Below are 24,251 nucleotides of genomic sequence, written 5' to 3'. Positions count from 1 at the left end.
TCACTTAACTTCTTTATTGAGGACATAATATGAACAAGAACATTTTGTATAGAGGACACACCATGATTCTTGAGCCTTGTGCGTGTGTATGTGCCTAGCACACAGATGGCATCGGTCTCTTCTTAGTGAGGGTCAACAGGTCCTCTGTAAAATAGAGACCATTAACACTGCTCATTCTCAATACAGCACCATTACAAATATACATATGTACATACACTACAGGGCGACTTTAAACCCTTTGTTTTGTGGATAAGAAATGAAAAACAAGAAAAATTGTGGTCAGAATAAAGACAGATACGCAAGTGTATAATCTATCTAGTGTAAAACAGAGGTACGTTTTAATGGAATAGTTCACCAATAATGGAAATTTGCTGAAAGTTTTCCCTCAGGCTATCCAAGATGTACATGGGTTTATTTTTAATTGGAACAGATTTGGAGAAATTAAGCATTACATCACTTGTTCACCAATGGATTCTCTGCAGCGAATGGGTGCCGTCAAAGTGAGAGTCCAAACAGCTGATAAAAACATCACACAAATGATCCACATGACTCCAGTCCATCAATTATTGGCTGTCCAATTATTGTGATGCGAAAAGCTGTGTGTTCATTGTTTAAATAAAGGAATCCATTATTAAGGCATTTTAACTTTAAAGAGTTTAAAACTTTAAAAGTTCATAATCAATAAAAACGCTTCCTCCAGTGAAAAAGTCCATCACCTGTCTCACGTCAAAATCCACTGACATATTGGTTTAGAACTCTTTTGATCTGTGCATATTTCTCTCGATTCGGATTAAATGTCCTTTTTACTGGAGAAAGCAAAATAATGTTTGGAGGACATGCATTTTAGCCAGGAGCAGTGGTTTGAAGTTAAAACCTCTTAATGATGGTACTGTTTCTCACAACCACACAGCTTCTCACTTCACAAGATATTAATTGATGGACTGGATTATATGTGGATTATTGTGATGTTTTTATCAGCTGTTAGGACTCTCATTCTAATTGCACCCATTTACTGCAGATGATCCATTGGTGAACAAGTGATGTAATGCTAAATTACTCAAAATCTGTTCCAATGAATAAACAAACTCATCTACTTCTTGGATGGCCTGAGGAAGACTACATTTTCAACATTTTTAATTTTTGGGGCACTTATTCCTTTAATGTAACTTTTCAAGAAAAAATGGGGGACCCACTACTTTGTAAAATTTTTCACAGTTTCGATTCAGTTTAGGGAAAACTGAAACAGATGAGGTATGTTTATGCATCACTGCATTCTAACAGTGTCTGATCACGACCTAAAATCAATTCTGGTTCAGAACCTGCTCGAAGTAGAATCAAATGGAATCTAATGACTGTAAACAATTGCAGTAAATGTGTGATGTAAGCAAGCTTGAGTAACAGTTTGAACCGGTCGTACAAAACTAAAAACACTTAAAAATGGCTCTGCGAAGTTTTGAATGTCAGCATCAGGCTACAACCTAACAGAAGTATCAGTCTCTTAATGCTACACTCATTAGCTTCAACATACCTGTAACATCCCTTTCAAATTAGACACATATGCATATCAATACTAAACCAGCCAATCATAATGTCTGTTTCTCACACAGATTATGGGCCAGTTCCACTTGACCTACTGTACCCCCTCCTCTCGTAAAAACTGGAAGATGGAGGAAAAGTCTTTGTTTGAGTAGCCGTGAGCACACATTGTGCGGTAGATCTGGTGTGCCAAAGAACCAAGAGGAATTGGGGTCCGTGTACTGGACGCAGTGTTCTGAGCAAAACCAAGATCCTGTGAACACAACATGTTTTATTCTCCTTCGCCTTAAAGTTGTTTAGACTTGGCGTAAATTAATACATATGATCAAAAGAAACCACATACTTTAGCCATTAGCTTTGTGCCAAAGCCTCCCTGGTAGTTGTTTGCGGAGGGCACTCCTTCCATGACACCTGGGACAGGGTTATACTTGTCACTAGACCAACATCGTCCTGAGCTCATGTTCAGAATCTTTGCCAGCAGCTTTGGATCCAAACCCAGTCTGATCAAAAGAGAGAGATAGGTCAATGGACAGAGGTCAGAAACACCACTGACCTTTAAGCTTAGGACCAGATCATCCCTAAGTGGAAAACGGGCCTGGATAATACAGTATTGATATTTAACAGGAGCTGTAGTTCATCATTTTCCACTCTCACGCTTGTTGTCCCCCACACAAATGCAGGGGTAATAAAACTCTGACACAAGCAGCTGTCTTATTAATTCGCCCCACCAGTCTGTCCCCCATAGCAGAAAACAGGGTGACTTCAGTCTTGCATTTAAAGTAGATCTGAGTGAAATGGGCCTTGCTGCTTTACAAATGACTGTGCACCCAAATAACATTGTATAATAAAGACCAAAACTGACAAGACCGCAAACACAACACAAAGATTTTCTGAAGAAAGCTGCTGCCAAGTGAGTGGTTGCTAGGCCTTATCTATGTGGTTGTTAGGTTGTAGTTAGGTGTCTGTTTACTTATTTAGTCAAAAGAGCTCACAGTCAAATCTCTACTATATGATGTAAGAAAAATACTTGTGCCAAGTAGAAACATACACTTCATATTCACGTTGCTTTCATAATGTTTTTTCTTATACCGTTTTTATTTTTGTATTTTTTTTTTCAAGAAAAGTTTTGATGTAATAACACTAAAAATGTAAATGAATATTACAAATATTTATGAATTTTAGTCTGAACTAAACTTATCTATTTATTATCTTATTATCTATTATCTGATGACAATTTTTCTACTAAATAATCCATAATTGTGCGTAACTACTTTCTCAAGAGAACAGTTAAGGATTTTGTTCTTTTAATGAGGCATTTTTATGCATATTTGTTCATGATGATATCAGGATGATTGTCTCAACCTTGACATTTTTTTACTTTATGCCCCCCCAAAACTATCAAAATAGATTTTAACTCCAAACACTAAACTAAACCGATGCTTAAAGTAGAAAAATGTTTAAATAGCATTTTTTTATGTATGAATTGCATTTTTTCTGTATATTAGAATAAATGAATAACAAAAACAAAATATTTTTGCACATTACTGATCCAGAAACTACTAATAAATAAATAAACCCTGTCAAATAGCATACTATTTGCTTTGACTAACAAAAAAAATTGGCAGTTGATAAAAAGTATGAAACAAAAGGAAAAAAAGAGAGAAATCTGAGGATGATGTGTAACTGGGCAAAGAACTGCTGTTTCTTGCTTTAACAAGAACATAAATATGACCACATCAAGAGCTCCTCGACACACACGCGTGTGCGTGTGGACTCAAGCCGGAGCAGCAGTGGTGGTGAGACAGTAAAGTGTGCTTTTTAGCTCTCTTAGGTTTATTAAATTATGATGAGTGTTTAAGTGCAGTTATACAGTAACTCCACCTGTCTCTCATTCAGGGGCCGTGCCTTCACGTACACATTCACTCACACCAAGACTTTTAGAAGTCTATGCAACAATTAAGAAACAAGGACACACAGCTGTGCATAAAATGTCAATTTCTTTCCCCTTTCTATTATTCCATCCGTCCGTCCCACACTGTCGGTTTTTACAGGCTGTTTTGGAAAATTTAATTTCAATAGTGTGTGTGTTTGTGAGCAACGCTGTCATTTAACAGTTGTGTTAGGGAAGTTTAATGTCTATAAACAGCCCACTGACTGACCCCGTATCAATCTCCCGTTCTCTCTCACTTTCCCCCTTTATGTCTGTGTCTCTTGGTCTCTTGGGAACAAACGATGACATATGTTCAACATTGTCCCCTCCTTCCCCCAGCTCTCTCTCTCTCTCTCTCTCTCTCTCTCACACACACACACACGTTCTGGGTCAGTGACTGAAAAGGTTAGCACCTCAACTGCAACCTGGCTTCTCTGCTATAGCACAAATCACTCTCTCAGCACAAGAAATTAGTGTGTGTGTGTAACTGTTAACATGCTAAACTTCATTTTGTATAGCATTTTTTTTGCTCCTATGGATATTATCCAAACCATTTACACATCATATTTACATGAAAGAGACAGTTTCAAAGGATACTTGTTAAAATTTGGCGGATGAAATCAAGTGTGAAGTGTGTGCAGGTTAATACCATGGCAGCGAGAGAAAGGAAAACAGATGTGAGAGTCTAGTTAAACAGGATGAGTAAATTACAGTTAAAGAAAAAGGAAGGGAGGAAATAAACTAGAGGCGTTTGATGTTTGATCACTGCATTAGAAGGGGGGCCCGTTTTGTTAAATACTTATGTTTACACACTTATGCTTCTTGTTCTCATTTCTTCATCAAGCCCTGGTGCACTCAGGATTATAAACACACAGGCTTATAAGCAAACACACACAGGCCACAATTTTATTAATGTCTTTAAGAGGCAACAAACGAGTTTATTACTAAATGTCAATTATCTTTTTAAACATCTGTACACAGGCTGTGTGTGTGTGTGTGAGGGTGCTTGTGTGGTGAATGAACTTTCAAAGCCTCTCAGTTGTGTGTATGTGGCATCATTAAAAACATCGGGCTCATTCTCGGCTGTAGCTACTGCTCTTAAAGTGTAGACAGCAGCATATGCATGCATAAGTGAAGATAGATGGAGAGAGAAAATGAAAGGGGAGATAACCGTCATTTGGGGACACTTCTTTTCCAAGCCGAACATCACATATGACCTGAGATACTCAGCACTCGTTGGGAAGAAAATTAAGGAAAGGGCCTTTTTCTACAAAGAGTGTACAATATGGTGCCTCATTACTCTTTTAAAACATTAGAGATCACAAATCCTGTGTTTTATATATATATATATAACTATTATACTCCAAATATATAACTATTATTTATATATATATATATATATATATATATATATATATATATGTGTGTGTGTGTGTGTGTGTGTGTGTGTGTGTGTGTCTCACTCTCTATGTAAACCCAATTTTGTACCTTATTCATGGACAATTTCTCTACCATTTCTCAAATGTAACAATTAAAACAAAATAAAACCATATAAAATGTCAAAATGTTGAGAATCTGAATTAAATATTGATTTTACTGCAGTTGACATTATTACATTATTAACTAATTGTATCAACCAGGGAAGAAATAAGAAATGGAATTAGATTATTTTAATAATATTAATGGCAATATTGTTGTCATAGTTATTGAAAAATAGATGATACTGATTTTTTTTTTTTTAATGTGGATGTTCTCCATTTTGGAAACAGGGCAATATAATACAAATTGGTCCTAAATATATATAGGCTCAATTTTGGACCCTATTCATAGAAAGTCCTAAAAATACAGTTAGGAACAGAAAGAACGAAAGATACTATAAGAAAGGTGGGAAAACCTACTGATAATTCCCTGTAGTGATCGACTAATTATTACTCCTGAGCACCCGTTTGCATTCTGATGAAAAAGAGAAAATTACAATATTTTCAAACAAACATCCTCTTGACATTCTCTATGTGCAGTGTGCTGCAAGAGAGGACAGGCTGCAGTGCAGCATGGGAGATTTATGACAGCCAGGAACCCAAGGCATCTAAATGAGTCTGTATAAGTGCATATGAGATCCTTATATCCCTGAGAAGAGGGATGACACTGCTTCATGCACACTAGATTCAGAGACTGCATTCAAGTGAATATGAATACATATTTCAAATGTATAAGGAATACCTTGATGTGTTGACTCCAACATATTAAGCTGTAGCTATATGCAAGCAACACTGACAAGCAATATACTCTGATATAATTTCCCATTCTTCTCAGTTCTCACTATAACATATTATATAAAAACATTTACTACATTCATCAGTAATGATAAAAAGACAGGATACTCTCTACACTTTTCACAGGATGTTTTGAAATAAATAAAAGATAATGAAATAAGAACATTTCAGTCTGCTTCTTATACAAAGCAATTGTGTGGCAGGTTGGAACTAGAGCAGGAGACATATGGACTACTTTTTTCAAATTCTTTGAGCTAGAGAGCACCCTCATCCTCATACACACACACATACACACACACACACACTTCACCTGATTCCGAGGTTCATGGTCTCTGCTGTACCAATCATGCCAATTGCTAACAGCATGTTGTTGCAGATTTTCGCTGCCTGAAAAAGAAAAGTGCAAAACATCAGTTCAGCCACAGAAGTAATTTAATTTAAAGGTTTTGTAGTAACCTTTTAATTCGAGTACATAAGGAATTTGTTAAGCACCACATAGTCCTTAGAGTGTTCCTTTAAATGGGTCATATCATGAATAATCAAATCTTTTTAGGATACTATAAATACATTCTGTAATTTTAAGAAATTAAGTGGGTTAAAATGATCATAATATGGTAACCAAGCTACAGCAACTTGGACATAACACAGATGTACACGTCAAACACATTTGCTGTCAACTACCAGTGTCAAAGACACTTCAGAAACTTGACACAGGATAGATGATAATATAACAATAGAAAAGCAAAATGAGGGAAATTAAGTTTGCAAGCATTTTAAATGAGCTGAAAGTTTACTTTTTAAAAAGCTCTCATTTAGACTGATCTTGAATGAATGTGTTTAAACCATAGACTGTAAAAAAAATATGGACGTAGTGTCCGTGATGTCACCCATAGACTTCTCAATAGCGGTTTTGAAGCCTAAAGTGTGCAGAGCGTGCCGTCGCCATCTTGGCAGCGCGTCACCGCGCGACTCTCCCAGATAATCGAAAATGGGCAAAAAGGCGGGAGCTGATTGCTGAAGCCACGCCCACCTAGCACGACGGCATTGTCAGCAGCGGCAATCCACCTGTCACTCAAGTGGCCACACCCTTAATTATGCAGAACTTTAAGGCTTAATATAATCTAAACGGATGAGTTATAAAAAAAATCACCCCCCTCACAGTTGTCATGAAGGGCAAAATTAGCAATATAGACCAAAATCATTTTTTGAACCAGGCTGTAAACATGTTTTTTTCTGCTGTAAAGTTGTGCATTTTAACATGGGGAGTCTATGGGACTGACTCTCTTCTGCAGCCAGCCTCAAGCGGCCAATCGATGAATTGCAGTTTTAGTCACTTCCTTATTGGCCTCACGAGAGAGAGCGGGAGGTTGCCGCTCGGTTTAAACAGAGCATGCTGAAAAAAAAAAAAAAAAAAAAAAAACTTGGCCATTTCAGAACATGATATGATTCTCAAAAATGTCGTGGTGGTCATACCATGGTTTTCTATGAAGTTCCACTGATGTCACCATCTCTAGAATGTATAAATGATTATAGGCTAAAGGATATTCATGTTTGTGTGTATTTACCTGTCCACTCCCAACTTGGCCGCAGTACACTACATTTGCTCCCATACACGTGAGCAGCTCCTGGGCAGCATTAAATTCCTCCTCAACTCCGCCCACCATGAAGGTGAGTTTAGCCAGACTGGCTGCACCAACACCTGGACAAAACACAGTCACGCTTTGAGAAATCATAGTAACATGTGCACAGAATCACTAAATTGTCAGTTTTCAGTGTGTATATCTGTAAGTGCTGTGGTGGTACCATTATAATGATGGCCTCAAGAGACGGTTATGTCAAAGTACTAAACTAAACTAAAATAAACTTACTTCATTTTAGTTATGGCACATCAACATGGTAAAAAACAAAACAACAACATCATTAATGTCTTACTACATGTTCAAAGATCCAAAGATATTTTTATCATGCGATCACCATTTTCTTTCTACAGTTATTGTACAGCTGAGAAGCATTATAAATGACTAAATGTAACCTTCTAATTTAACATAAACAGGTCAGGATTTAGTCAACAGTGTATGTGTGTGTGTGTGTGTGTGTGTGTGTGTGCGTTTTAGGGCAGAGGAGGGTATTAATAAGCTGTCTGGCACCAGCGGGACAACATTTGAGTGTCTGCCTTTAAAAGCCGATTGTCCAAATCATCCTTCACAACTCTCTGAGGACAAGGACCTATTGTCCCCCTCCCCACAAACACATACACTTGCGTACGACAGCTGTGCCTGAAGCGACACTCCTCCCCCTAAGTGAACACGCCCCCTGGGGTATGAGTGACAGCTCTATGGGGTAATTAACTTTACACTTTATCATGTTCAATTAAGCGCCACGCCTTAAAAGGACCAAGCGTGGCCAATCACGTTAAAGCGTGCCATGTTCTACATGGGAGGGGTGCTTTCAACACTGCTGACATAGATATGTGTGTCCGGGGATTTGCCCGATTAGAATGCAATTAAAGCAATAAAATTGGCCAGATAAAAAAAAAAAAAAACTACATCTGCTGCACTGAAATCCCTAATATCCACATAACACACAAATCCAATGTATATCACACAATAGATACAATATGACATGAGAAAAAAAGCATGCAGTGCTTTGAGGTGAGTGATCTGTTTGTGTGCATGTCAACACTAATGAATAAGCTGTTTATACTGAGAAGCTAATAATGCTGAAGTTAATTATTAAAGACCAAGAGAAAAGAGCTGATGCAAGATAGATCGCGTGAAACAGAGGTAAAGAGAGTGAGAGAGAGAAAGAAAAAAGAGAGACTTCCCCTTATTGATTTTAGCCGTACTTATCAGTCATCAATAATTCTCTCATTAGCTCCGAGTGTCTGTCATTTCCCTTACTCTACATAGCATCTTGAAGAATAAATGCATGTGTGCTTGTTTTGTTTTTCTGTAAACAAGCATTAGTATGCAGTTTTACTTTCAAAATGTGCACGCTTTTTTAGATTCAACTGCTTTATTACATTTAATGAAGACATCCCATTAGCATATTTACAATGCTAAAAGTAATGCTAGAGCAATATGAAAATGCAGACAGTGGCCTAAAAAGAAAAATACAAGATCATACCAAAGGACGAACGTAATAATGTGGCTCATTTAAATACTTGAATCTAATTGGTCAACTGCAGCATTCTACGGTCAAATCTTTGTTTAATGTCCTATGGACTATGTAATTAAAACTATGTATTTGCCTAAGGTAATGTTAGTTTTCTATTAAGACTTGTAATAAAGTAATTCAAGTCAACTGACATCTATCATTGATGAATTTGTGTATTTATTCAGTTATTTAATAACACACAGAAAAGCTGGTCATTATGGCAAAATAAACTGAAATCCAAGACTTATCATATAGGCCTAATCTAATCTAATGAAATCTATATATATATTTTTTTTTTGGTGAAAGATCTGTAAAATGCATTTAAAAAAGGTCAAAGGTGTTAAGATGACCTGAGTAGCTCTTCTTAGTAGCTAAAAACCCAAATCAGGTAAGCGAAACTGCTCAACAAACAAGTACAAAAATCAACTCTACATTAGATTGAAAGACAGTAAATATATAGGCTTATGAAGAAACCCACATGGACGTGAGCTCTGACGGAGACGTACGCAGTTATTTTTGGTGTCAGGTACCACAAACTCTCTTTCCAGCACTTTAAACAGTAAAAAAAAAACAACAGTTAATGCTTTAAGCGCTTTTTACAACACCAAAATGTTTAATTAGTGGCAAAGTTACATTAAACTACATTTGTGGATATGAGAACATTTTCTCAGGCAAAGCGAGACGGTGGAGCTTAAACCACCTCATCGAGCGTGTAGATCGCAGAGCCTTTATTGTGTGTAAATAAAAACCCCATGCGAACCTCTTGAACCTCTAGAACTGCTGACAGTAATAAAGACTCTAAATGACGAAATCAGTTCTTTTTTCAGCCCTCCCAGACGCATACACAAACACACTTGTCCTTTTTGCAATCTATCAGCTAGCCTCCTGAGCTGATCAATAACTTTCTTTTTGACTGTAAAAAGACCAGCATTGATCACAAACATACAATAGGGATTCGAAAGCGACTGTCTCTCTAAACGCCTGTGCTGGCAGGACATTAAAGAGATCTCGAGAGGGCATTCTAGGAACCGTTCTTATGGTGTTTCCAATACCAGAAACACTGCTGTAAAAACATTAGGTAAACCTCGATAAAATCAGAGGATGTCAATGATTCATTTAGTTTACGATCAAAGCTAAATTTGTCCATATTGGATAATCAGGCCAGTAAATGCATACAGAACTCATGCCACCTAAACTCCTTAAACTTGATGAGCCAGTTTAGTTTTTCTCATGCTGTACTGAACATCTACAGAAATCACCTATAAAAAAAATAACAATTCTGTCATAATTGACCTGCCCTCATGTTGTTGCAAAACAATATAACTTACTTTCTTCTGTGGAACACAAAAGAAGATATTCTGAAGATGTTGTTATGTAATGAAAGTCAACGGGGTCCAAAACAACAACACTGTATAGATCAAGCAAACGAACAAAAAACTAACATGAACACATATGAAGTTTTTTAGGATTGTGATTTAAAAAAAGGTCAATAAGTCAATAAGACTATAAATAAAAAAATAATTACTATCCTTATTACTACTACCAAATAATATAAAACAAAATAAGAAATATGTAATATTGTAATAAAATATATGTAATATTTATTGTAATGAATAATTTATTTTAGAATACAACTTTAAAATTACAATAATAATAATATTTATGACTTTAAATATGAGTATTGCATTTAAACTGCAGAGAGGCCATAAATCTTCTGTTTTGTTGAGACACAGACAGTGACTCTGATTACAAGTTTGGGAAGATTATCGGCGCAATCGCGTGCTTAATGCACGTCTTAAGTGACTTTGCAATTTGATAATCTCACTAAGCCATAATCGCATTTTCAGTTTTGTTTCAATACAGCCCTACTGACACTATGGTGTTTCACAGAAGAAAGAAAGTCATACATGCTATGAGTGAGTAAATGATGGCAAAGATTTCTCTTTTGGGTGAACTATGCCTTTAAGAAACTTTTTTTGGTTTTTGATGCAGTGGGAAAGTTCATACTAGTGTGACTGGAACAAACATATTTACTAGCTTCATGTGGCTAAACCTATAATTACAACCAAAAGGAGATACTTTCTCAGACAAATGAAAACACCAAGAAAACTTAATACACTTCTTTTTACATATATAAAGACATACACACATGAGAAATTCACACAGATCAATCATTTCTACGCCTGCAGTCCTAATGTGGCATACTGACAGGTTCACCGAGGCAAAAGAGTTTATGAGCCACCACACACAAACAAATGCAAGATTCTGCAGATTGCAGATCTGCAGATTCTCAGATGGGGCAGATTCTGGATCATAGCACTAATATATGAAAATAAAATTGTAAACTTTATATTCTAATCTCTGCGGACATATGCGGACAAAATTTTGGCAGAGATGTCCTTGGGTTATCCTGTGGGTGGCGTGCTAATGATTGACAAGCTCGGAGAACAGCATAAAATGCTGTATTATAATTGCCTTAATATAGCATTTATCACCTCCAAATGTTTATTTAGAAAGTTGTGAAGCAATTCGTGTGAGGAAAGACGATTGTATGTCTATTCTCAGAATAATAATAAAACAAACACAATATAACCATATAAAGGCTATTCAACAGAGCATTTTAAAGTAAAGGATTTATACTTTGTTAATTTGATCCACTACTCAAAGTATAAAAAAAAAGATATGCCAACTAGTTACTGCCTTAGAACGCGCTGCAGTTCCCGTTTTCACCACAGATTTACATCGCACAATTGTGGGGCGCTGTTGAGCTCGGGAGGGCTTAGACACCGTCTGCCCCGCTTAGTATCATGTATACATGCCTGCTAAAGCCATGCACGGGATTTTACTATATACTGCTTACTTTACGACTTAAATCTGAAAAAATATTTGTTGCAGAATGCTGAACACATTTACAACTTATTATTGTTTCAGTTTATATAGAGGTTTATGTTGGCTATGAATATTCTGGTGGGGCTCTGCCCAAGCTGGCCATATAGACGAAACGTGCCTGCCTTCACACGTTCACAAGAGAGTCTTGCACAAATTATCTTCATCATTCATGTGAAGCAGGACTTTAATCACCGCCATCGTCACCCTCCTCCTCGCCACACAACCGCATGGTCCCTCGGAGTGTGGACAACAAGTGAAGAATGATCTGGAATCAATGATCTCCCAGGCCAAGAGCCATCATACATCGGCTCCTAAGGATGCTGATTAGCGGCCCTTCACACATGCTCACATGTTCATCGAATAGCACCATCATCAGCATTTCCAAATTTTCCATAATTGAGGACTTAAAAGCTGCTTAACAACACTTATCTTGTGGATGATTGGTACACATTTACACACACACTTTTGTGACCCACAGTGATTGTTTAAAGTGGGAGAGGGGGGTTTGAATGACAGTTCCTCGACAGGGGGCACATGTGCATACCAGATGACATCGGAAAATGATGGACAGCTTTTCATTCACTTCTTAGTGCAGCAATCATATACACATCACACTGTGCAGACATTAAAAAAATCAGGTCTTAAAACTTTAATTTAAAGTCTTAAAATTGCTTTCTATCATAATATCTGATAATTCTTTCCTGTTCAGACTCAACATTATAAAACCACACGCACACACACTGCTATAAAAGTCCTGGTTAGACAGCTGCTATGGGTCTGTTTCCATCTGGAGTCCAGGACAGACACCATCCACCCCCTTCACACACGTCTCACAGTCCCTGGCCTTCCCAGCGAGTATCTTGTTATGCTAATTCCTCTGTCACTCACCTATCTATCAGGCAGTCTCTTCCTCCCCCTCCTGCTCCGGCCGACAGAGGGCAGAGATATTAATGAGCATGCTCACAGCGTCCAAAAACAGCACGGGGAAAGCTGATCTACATTAGGACATATCTGGGGATCCACCTCTCCATGAGTAATCTTGTTTCTGGTCAATCTAAAGTCCACATTTTCTATTGTTAAGGGGCATCTGTTGTCCCATCAAGTTATCCTACAGTTTTGAGTGAGTAATGTTAATGCTATCAGGTAACAACGTAACAGACTTAATTAACACTGTAGCTATGAAACATGAAAACTCAGATTCACACACATTATTATTATTATTATTTTTTTTTTTACATAAAAATGATATAGGGGACGGCATGCCATTTATGCTGAAACACACATAATACACCTATATATGGTTGGAAAATCCATTCCATTATAAACACATTTGAAATAATAATAATAATAATAAATATATATATTTATTTATTTAAGCACAGACCCCTCCACCCCCTAAATAATTAGTTTAAAATGTTTTGGTAATTAATTATAGAAAAATTTATTAAGTCATTTCACTTTAAAGGCAATGAAAAGAACTATTTATTGCAATTAAAGTAAAATACTGAACCTACACATAAGAGCCTGAGAAAAAAAAAGCAGCTAATTTTAAAAGAACATTACAGATGGCAATTTTTCAGGCTTTTACATCTGACCTCTTCAAATAAATTTTGGAAGACCCTATAAAAACAACAACGATAATAATAATAATAATAATAATAATAATAATAATATTTTAAATATTCAAATGTTCCATATATATAATGCAAAAATAATAAATATAAAATAATAATCATATGAAATAATACATGTAGAAATCACACAGACACTGATTTTATTACACATATTATATAAATCAGTTTATGAATTATTGGCAACTCATTTCTGAACATTTTGTCCATTGTTATAAATGTTTTTGTTATTAAAAGTAAAATAAAGATAAAAAAATTACAGCCCTTTTCATTATTATATATGCCACAGTAATAATTTGGAAAATTAATATGCATTACATTTTCAGTATATTACAACAAACTTTTAGGCATGAGACAACATAGCTATGAAAATTGATTAACATTTAAAAGTCAAAACAGGTCTGACTAAAGCACTCATTTAATAATGCAATCTAAATATTATTTTTCAAGTCTGTTTGGTCATGTGAGGGACTTGACATTAACACGTCACTTTGAACTTCTAATGCATTTTGAAAGGACCATCTGAAAGCCTGAGATTGTCATTTTCTCCTTTATTAGCACTGATCTACTTATGGGCCTGATGGGTGAAGGCAGGGTGAAAGCGGTTCCATCGAGACGGCTCATGCATGCAGGCTGTTAGATCAGTGATAATAAATGAGAAGAGAGAAGAAAAGAAGATCATTTCACACATTCAGAAGAGGCCTAAAATTAGGTCAAGGAAAACAAAGGGGAGATTAAATGTAAAACGCAAATATGGCAAGTGACCACGTTAAAATAAATATACATTACGAGTTACGTACTTTAGTAAATACCGCACTGACTTGAGGTTAAGACTCCGTGAGAGCAATGCACCAAAACACAAACAAAACCAGACTTAACCCAGTCCCACCACACACAAAACTGTGACAAACGCTCTCTTGCACAGAAAGCCGAAGTTTTCCCACCGTGAGCTTCATAGTGAGAGTCAGCGACAGTGTGGCCGCAATCTCAGCGAAAACCGAGGAATGTGAGTAATTACTGTTAACTAGCCAAGCACTTGTTAGATGCAGCAATGGCCACACACCCCACGTTTCAGAGCATGTGACGTTAGCCGGGTTTGTTGTGGGTCCAACTCTGCAACAGCAGACAGTGAGGTTTGTGCCTTTGAGTTTATTACAAATCTATGCAAAAAAGACAAAAAGAACGAAAAAGAGAGAGAGGCCGAGAGTTTGTTTGTCATTTTACGACTGTATTATTTGAGAAACACAGTCTGATGTGCCAAACCTTAGTGACGCACAGAGAGAGGAACATAAAACCAAGAGTATAAAATTATATCAAAAGAAAATCAGCATTAAAAAATACAACATGATCTCATTCACACACACATGCAAATTTTCATTTCCACAAAAGAGACTTTACATGAGAGGCTAGGAGATGGGAGATCACTGGGAACAGACACAAAGGCGTCATGATGGCTGGAGTGCCACCTTCTGGGCACTCTGCTTATTTAAGTAACAGTGCTGCTGTGTTTTGTAATATGGTCTGATAAATGCTCCCCACAGACCTGATAAACATTTGGAGGCTGATTATTTGGGCTATGAGAAATTATCTCTTGCCCCGCACTAATGATAAATATAAATCTTATCTTAATGTTCAGGTCATAATCTATTGTTTATGTGTACAACGCTTGGATTCAGGGAATCTTGAGTGCTTCGTTCTATTTTAGTGTTGTATTTTTGAAATGATATTACTTTATGTGGTGTATAATATAACTGACTTTGGATTTTTTTGCCAAATGAATAGGCCTAGGAGGGACAGATAATTTTTTTTTTTTTAAAGTAAATACAACAACAACAGTAATAATAATTAAAAAGTTTTAAAGCGATAGTTCACCCCAAAATGTAATGTGTTTTCATTTGTATATATTTCTGTGGAAAATAAAAAGAGAAATCTTAATGTAGTGATTGGGTTTGTCTATGCAATTACAATAAGCAGGCAATAAAAAAAAGATACAAAATTATTAAATGACTTAAATTTTGGCCATTTCTCTGCAAAAAGCTATTTTATGGCTTCCAAGCTCTTGGAATATAGTGCACTTATTTTTGTCACCTTTGAGCTTTTTAGTCCCAATTTGCTTTCATTATATTGAAAAGACTGGACAGATGATTAAATAAATCATATGAGGGTTCAGAGTTTGTCTGACTGAATAATGACAATAAAAATATATTTTATTCTTTTTGGATGAATTATTTCTTTAATCGTTTGCACTACGTTTTTGGGCACAAAAATATAAGTTTTTTTTACAAGTCTCCAAGTCATAAATTTGGCTTCTGTTCAAAAGGAAAGAAGGATATAATCTGACGAAAATGGTAAATCACCACCGCTAAGATGTTAAGGAAGGGTTAAATCTCAATCTAGTCCAAAGGCTTAAGCACATACACCCATTCACTTTTTTATAGCTTATTCCACACACAGGCTCTTTAAAATCTTGTCTGCACTACAGACGCCAATCGGTAAACATACATCCAACAAAACTTTAATGCCTGAGGAGTTTCCCTACTCACACAACTTGTGCATCTTAAAAATGTGCTTGTCCAGGACAGTTTCTCAGCTCTTTATGGCCTTTTATCTACATGAAAGGCCCTGGCACTGGGAAAGCCAACAAAGCTCCATCAAAGTGAAAGCTACTGACAGCGCTGTCCTCCATAACGGCTCAGGCCATTAAAGGCCCTGTCACAGAGCCTTCCCAGAGAATCTGCATAATATAACGGGAGCGTGTTTGTGTTTCTGGAAAATTGTAGGTTTCTTTGTCTCAGTTAACTCTACAGAAAGAAATATTCTGCTACACTGACACCAAGGTAAAAAAAAAATCATTAATGTGCATTAAAAGGGACTATAATTGCCTTATAAATGATAACTTTAAAAAAAAAAAAATGAAAGAAAATACAAAATTAAAACTTCCTGAGTTTGTGTTGCAATATATAACTTATCTGTAACAGAGCATCAGCCATAGGAACAAGCATCTATGGGTACAGGAAATTAAAATGATAAAATAATAAAAAAGGTGACTGAGACACGTCAAGAACTCAATAAAAGCCTTAGTGAGAACACAGTTCTATCATTAAACAACACTTAACAATGTAATTGCATCTCCACTAGGGCTGCACGATGTGTCCTTTAAGCATCGATATTGCGATGTACGGATTCACCATAGTCACATCGCAGGATGTCTGATGTAGGCTGTCGTAGTTGATCCGTTATTCATTAACTGTATGGGCCAGGTGCTCCCCGGCCCTTGACGAATGTGATCCGTGGATTAATTGCACATCTTAACCATCATAGAGTGAAAGTTTATCATCTGCATGTGTTTTTAAGTCCTGTCAGTTTAACAGGGCAGAGAGAGAGAGAGAGACAGAGAGAGAGAGAGGCTTAACAAAATCTTTATTAGACTATTTGTCCTTTTACCTCAATACAATTTTCTTACAAAAAATTCCATGGCATAAATCACATTTCTATTTCTACACATTTAAAACCAACATTTCATTTTCTCCAATTTGGCAAAGTACTTCCCCTACTGACCACGTTTCAGAAAACATTACAATGAGAGCGAGAGAGAGCGTGAGAGAAAGAGCGAGAGAAAGAGAGAGAGAGAGAGAGAGAGAGAGAGAGAGAGAGAGAGAGAGAAAGCGAGAGAGAGAGAGAGAGAGAGAGTGAGTGAGCGAGCCCCGGCCGCACGCTCACCGTCTTCAAACAACACGAGCGCTGTCTTGCTCTCTCCCTCGCGCATATTCATCAATTGACACAATGGTGTCGATGTTTAAATCATTTAAAACGAGAACGTAAGTGTGCTCACCCCATTTTTGTTTGTAAGAAAAATTTTGATTAAATTTCATATCCCAATATATATCGCAGAAAAATAAAATATTGCACTATCATGCAGCCCTAATCTCCACAGTGAGCACTTACAAGAAATGTAAACAATGTGAATTGTCAATTAAACTGAGCGAATATATTGTCAATGGTAATAAGAGGTTGTTTTCAGGTTGGTCATACCTCCTGACACCGGAGCATCCATGAACACTGCACCCAACTTCTCAGCAGTAACAGCCATCTCTTTGGACACTTCAGGGTCGATGGTGCTGGAGTCAATCAGAAGGGTGCCTTTTTTTACCTTCCTTAAGAAAAGGGCAAAATCACAGAACAGAACATCATAACAAGAAGCCCAGAAATATTTTAATCAGCCTAACCGGTTGTCAAATCCAAATGATACATATTACATGTTTAATAATTACTACTTAAAGATAATTTTAAAAAATTATGAAAAGGATGCATTGGGATCAGCATTTATAGATATTCTAAACTCTACTGGGGTTAGACAACACATGTCAGGACCTACTCATTGTCATTCTTTAGATTAAATCCTATCCCATGGAATTGATGTCAATGGCATTGAAATTCTGCAGCAGAACATTGATATCTCAGATCATTATCTAGTCTCATGTATACTCCATACAGCTAAAGCTGCAAACCTCTTGTTACAAATATGGTAGTACTCTCTCTTTTCTAGCACTTTAGACACTGTTACTCCTTTAGGTGTAAAGAAGCTTAAGAAAAACAGTCCAACACTGTGTAAAGAGAGCAGCCTAGAAAATGGAGAGCAGCTGGAAGAAAACAAAACTAGAGGTATTTCATATCGCATGGAGCAAAAGTACTTCGATGGCATTTTGATTTTATCTGATTAAGAATCATTCTTAATAGCGAAGCTGCTTTGATTACAGCCATTACTGGAGAAACCGCTAGTTCTACCCATAGACAGTAAAAGAAATGGACACAGCGACCCCGTTGGAACTCAATTGAGACAAGTGAAGCCCATTTTTAGCTTTTTTTAGCACTTCCGTTTCTGACGCGCAGACTCAAACGAAGCTTGACGACGTCAGCAACCTGTCAGCACTACCAGAAGTAAGTATTCTGATTAATTATTTTGTATAGTATTTTAAAATGTAACGCCAGTACGCCATATTAAGTTAATTGCCTGCAAGCTTCTCGTCCTGTCTGTACGGTAATGCGACAGATAGACGAGTGGTTATGACGCAATCGTTAGCCTATTTTTTACAAAAACTGTTTATACGGGGCCATAATGTAACATAGAAGGTAATGGAGCCCTTTATACATTGTCGTGTATCTTTAGAAATAAATAATGGACAAACGGAGTCTTTAAACGCCTCAGATGTAAAGTTATTCGCTGTCAAAGTGACGCCAAAATGAATGGGAGTCAATGGGAATGCTAACGCAAGTGAAGTTCTGCTAAAAGATGGCAGCCCCCACCCGACTTCAACTTCCGGTCGAGTTCCTTGCCCCCTGGTTCTACCGCTCTCATAGCACCCCCTGCTGGCAGACAATCAGTTTGCATTCAAGTCCGTCTCCAGTAATATGGTTTCTTTTTCTGCAGTAACTCTGAGCACTTTTCATTATTTTTTTGTTTTCTGTTGTTTCAACCAGTAAAAATAATCAGCTTACACTACCAGTCAAAAGTTTTTGGACAGAAAGATTTTTTTTTTTTTTGTATAATGTTTTTCTTTTTTAAGAATTCTTCTGCTCACCAAGCCTTAAAGGGACAATAAGTAACTTTTTAGGTATTTTATTATCTAAAATCAATATTTGTATTCATAAATATGCCCTCAATGGTGTACAAATACCTATGCCAATGTTTAAACTAATCCTCGTAAATGAAGAATTTATTATCTTTATATACATGGGACGGGTAGGTCGACGGAGGCTTCCATGTAGTTCCGCCATCTTGCAAAACTATAATAGCAGAGAGGGACAAAAAGTACTAAGCCAACGCGTTTCCACAACGCGTTTTCGGTCAGAGCCAGAAACGCAGGTGCAGAGCAGTGAGAGGCGCTTGAAACTGCACCGGCAAGTTTAAAAGTCTGGATTGCATTCTTATTATGGACCATACATATGCCGCGCCACAGGAGAAGAAAACATCGTCACCAAAACAGTCAAAAATAGAACGTTAAAGGAAACGTGACCGTAGATTACAGAAAACAAGAGTTAATGTCGGGGAAGCTTTTTCTAGGTGGAAAGAGCTAATGCTGGATAAAGATTTCAAAAGAGACGCTGAAGTGGCCAGTTTTCTTCTCGACAGGTAAGTCAGTGTTACAATATTACAATATTTTTTTTATATCTAACAATGCACATTATTCAGAAAATATAACGAATAAAGAAGACATAACTACTAATTACAATATTTCATGTTTTCCACAGTCAGTAATTCATACTGTAACATTCGTTTGTTTATGGTCATGTTGCTGTTTGTTTGAAATAACACACCTGTTCACCTGAAGGAAAACTCGACGAAGTGCTATTAGAAGACATCCCGTCAAAGCTTTTTGGTACATATCGCCTACCGTAGATGCAACGCGCATTTGAAAAAGCGAGGCGCTGGAGAGCAAAATTAGTTTGAATGCAAAATACAATTTCACCACTAGCTGGGAGTAATTCCTACTTAGTGTCCCTTTAATTTATTTGATCCAAAGTACAGCAAAAACAGTTTAATTTTGAAATAGTTTTACTAATTAAAATAATGGCTTTATTTTAAAATGTAGTTTATTCCTGAGATCAAAACTGCATTTTCAGCATCATTACTCCAGTCTTCAGTGTCACATGATCTAGAAATCATTCTAATATGCTGATTTGGTGATTATCAATATTTAAAAGAGTTGAGTACATTTTTTTTCAGGATTATTTGATTAATATAAAGATCCAAAGATTTGCATTTATCTGGAATAAAAAAGCTTTTGTAACATTATAAATTATTCCATTCAAAAGCTTTGAGTCAGCATGATTTCTTTCTTTTTTTATGGAAAGAAATTACAGATATTTTATTTAGCAAGGATGCTCAAAATTTTATTGATCAAAATGACGATAAAGACATTTATAATGTTACAATTCCTATTTCAGATAAATGCTGTACTTCTGAATTGTCTATTCATCAAAGAAACCTGAAAAAAAATCTACATTTCAACAAATTATTTTTGAGCAGCAAATGTTACTGTTCTTGCTGTATTTTGGATCAAATAAATACATGCTTGGTAAGCAGAAGAGAATAAAAAAAAAAAACATTAAAAATATACTGTACAAAAACTTTTGACTGATAGTGTATATTAGCCTATAGTTTGAAGTTAAAGATATTAATATTAATTAGGTGAGACTGAGATGATTATTTGACAGTGATTTCACATTTATTGTTTGTATGAAGGCTAAATACAAAATGCTGAACATTAACTTATTTGTGCTGTTTTTTTCTAAAATATTATATGGTCATAGACTTGGCAAATTAATTTTTATGCACAGACATCTATTGTGGGCATTCTTGGCAGTTTTTACAAGGCTTTTTTAATAATGTTCATATCGATATCGGAAATATATCATATCGACTGAAATATATTGTGATATAAATTTTGCCATATCGTCCAGCCCTAGTTGGTATATTATTATATCAGTTAATGAAACTGGTTTTATGTACTACATTTAAATTTAAAAACCATAAGAAGTTTCTTCCATATTTTTTACAGTAATACTGTGGCAACCACAGCTGCCAGTTTTTTTTTACTGTAAATTTAACTGATTTTTTTTATTTATTTTTTATACAGTGTAGAACATCAAAATCAACTGAAGGGAGAAGATCCTTTTCCTATTTAGCACCCAAACTCTGGAACAATCTATCTAGCATTGTTCAGGAGGAAGACACACTCTATCAGTTTAAAAGTAGATTAAAGACCCATATTTTTAACCTGGTATAAGTTAAATATATAATATATTTATTATAATATGTAATAAATATAATATAAACAACACACATAACAGATCCCCTGTGAAGACCTTGTCTGCCATCAGGTCCAAGACTACAAGAACCAGACGAGTCCTCTGCTCAATCTGACTTGTGTTGCAGCCTGGAATTGTGCCCGAGTGGGCAGTTAGCTTTTTTTTTTAACATTAACAATAGATTTGTCATTATATAATAAACAAATATATTGAGTAAATATTTACATTTTTAATTAAATTTTGGAAAGAAGCCACTTATGATCACCAAGTTGCCATTTTATTTACAGAAATACCGTAAAAACAGTAATATTGTGAAATATTATATCAATTTAATAAACAATTTTTTATTTTAACTATCTTAAAATGTAATTTATTCATGTGTTGGGAAAGCTGAATTCTCAGCATTTTCCAGTCTTCAATGTCACATGATCCTTCAGAAATCATTTTAATATGCTGAATTGGTGCTAAATAACCATTTCTTCTTATTATCCCTATTGAAAACAGTACTGCTTAACATTTTTATAGAATAATAGATGTCATACATGTTTTGTAGTCTTTGAAAAATAATCTCACTTTTTGACCAATTGACCAATGTGTCATTGCTGAATAAAAGTATATGATCAATCAATCAAAAAAATTAAATAAATAAAATGACCCAAACTTTTTGAACTGCAGCATATATTATATAGCAGCTGTAGATATCTGTATCAGCATCAGTCATAAAAAGCCTACATAACTCTTACTCCAAAACTTTCACATGGGTTCTACAGACCAGACTGTCCCAGAATTAAGGTAGATTTAAAAGAATTACTAGATTAAGCCTAGACTTGTACTAATCATACAGTCAGTGGAAACTCTTTAATCTTGGACTATTTTTAATCATTATAAATAATCTAGACAAACGTTACGCCGATTTATATATCCAATTTAAACAAATCATGGTAATGTAGAACAACAGTTTCTCCAATGTTTTAAAATTCAGTCAGTATTGAATTAAACACCATTGAGAGTTTAAAGTAAAAAGACTTACTTAAGTATGCCATTGGGTCCTGTGTAAACCTCAATGACGTTGGGGCTGGACGGTAGCATGGTGATGATGCGGTCAGCTTTATCAGCCACTTCAGCAGGGCAATCCAGGATCTGGGAGGACAACCAAGGGCAATTATTTCCACAGGCTCATACACAGAACCGTAAAGTGTACACAAAGGAAAGAAGGTGACTGATTTTGCTTTGAGCACATTGTTTGAGAAATAGATATTTAATACCTGCGCTCCTGAGTCCTGAAACTCCTTGCAAGACTCTGGGAAGACATCTGTAGCAATGACAGGATATCCATGCTTCAGTAAATTTCTAGCCATAGGTGTCCCCATGTTACCCAGTCCAATAAAACCCACTGGGGTCTTGGAAGCCATTGATCTGCAGGATACTGAAAAACCACACACAGAAAGAAATAAAAAATTGTAGTAAAATAAATAGAAACAGAAAGCTATTATAGTCAGAGAGTGCAACAAAACTGGCAGTACAAATTTTTTTTTGGCTTTCATGTCTATAAAACCGTAATTATGTAAGGGAGAAGTGAAATATGTGAGCTTTCAGGTGCAAATCTGTAAAAATCAATGTTGGTTTAACATCAAATTCATGGAATAACACACTGCACACTATTAAGAAGTCTTTGCAAGACTTTGTAACCCTCAATATAATTTTTTTCATAAACACTTTCATGTCCATACACATCCAGATGTTTAGAGGAAATCTCTGATGTACACACAATAAACATTATTTGCCTAAAACGACTACTTGAGGTCTTTAATTTGACAACACATTTTTTTTTTTAGCTTAAAGTTTGCGATTTAAAAAAAAAAAAAAACTTTGAACTACAGTGAAACCTGTTAGCTCCTAAACCCCAGCTGCATTGCACAACTTACATTTCTGATCCTCAAAAAGTAAACAGCGACTTGCTCATTGTGCACAATATCTGTTCATATGCTTTGACATATATGTCCAAGTATATTTAATGTGTTAACATATTTTGCAGACTGACAAAAAAAAAAAAAAAAAAAAGCAAAAACAACATTTCCAAACTGCTCTTGGCAATAACATTAGCGGCGCTTTAACCTCTTTGGTCTGTCAGTGGATAATTAATAAGGAAACAACATACCCAAAGTGAGCTCCACATGCTTATTGTTTCTTTTTAAAAAATTTCGACACCCTCTGAACAAAGCGGCCATGCTTATTTCTCTTGACCTCGGTGCCTCAATACAGTACGAGTCAGGAACTCAGGGGGCGGGTCCTATGATTGACAGCACCATTCCTCCAATCACTGATAAGGATTTGCGTACCGTCAGTGAGATATCATGCAATTACTGCTGTGATTTCTTTGAATGGAATTAAGGTGATACTTCTTAAAAGATTAAAGAATGGCTAGACGTTGTAGGCGTTGCGTGAACTTATGACCATGTTGTCCAAATCCGAGAGTGACAGTTTGTGGAAAATCCCTTCGTTATCGTTTACTATATTACACCTACCTTACATGAATACTTCCAAAAACAAACGTTGAAAAAATACAATAATGAATAAAATATCCCTTTCTAGTACACTGGTTGCACAAATAGGACTTATTCGGCGTTGAATTTAAAATTCCTTATCCAGTAATCACGAAAGTAAAATAATTTTTAAAAAGGCCCCGATATCAGTGACATAAGTAAATTTTATATACATATTTGATACCGATCTAGATGTATTATGTATTATACTTTGCTAAGAAAATTTAACTATTCTAATTTCACTCTTAACATAATAAATGATCAAACGTTACCTAAACAATCAGATCTGCATACAGCAACCATATTATATTCTATAAACTAGTATTTTTTTGAACCGGTTCCTGTTCGAGAGAACCGATTCTCTGAAAAGAATCAGAATTCCCACTTCTATTATGCTGGTCTTATCCAGTAACCAATGGTAAGCCACGGATCTCGGTGAAAAGAGTAAATAAACCAATCACAGGGCGCAACCGACCGGAAGCAG

The 24,251-nt window shown here is 36.0% G+C and overlaps 1 protein-coding gene across 2 annotated transcripts; it reads right to left on the bottom strand.

Annotated features, from left to right (window-relative positions):
- LOC127935840 (3-hydroxyisobutyrate dehydrogenase, mitochondrial) lies at positions 1-23,511 on the bottom strand. 2 transcript variants are annotated; one of them, XM_052534029.1, is made up of 9 exons: positions 23,383-23,511; positions 22,490-22,650; positions 22,255-22,364; positions 17,448-17,569; positions 7,305-7,438; positions 6,050-6,126; positions 1,880-2,036; positions 1,606-1,789; positions 1-144 (listed from the first exon to the last, which is right to left on the bottom strand). In XM_052534029.1, the coding sequence occupies exons 1-8, from the start codon at positions 23,450-23,452 to the stop codon at positions 1,631-1,633; spliced, it is 990 nt and encodes a 329-aa protein (XP_052389989.1). In that variant the 5' UTR covers positions 23,453-23,511; the 3' UTR covers positions 1-144; positions 1,606-1,630. The 2 variants fall into 2 exon arrangements, with proteins under 2 accessions (XP_052389989.1, XP_052389988.1); XM_052534028.1 differs by having other exon boundaries at positions 1-1,789.
- Positions 23,512-24,251: the final 740 nt, after the last annotated feature.

The sequence above is a fragment of the Carassius gibelio genome, chromosome A19 (genome assembly GCF_023724105.1).
Source record: "Carassius gibelio isolate Cgi1373 ecotype wild population from Czech Republic chromosome A19, carGib1.2-hapl.c, whole genome shotgun sequence".
Classification (NCBI taxonomy): domain Eukaryota; kingdom Metazoa; phylum Chordata; class Actinopteri; order Cypriniformes; family Cyprinidae; genus Carassius; species Carassius gibelio.
Note: the sequence above shows the minus strand (reverse complement) of the source record. Positions and strands in the feature narration are given on the sequence as shown.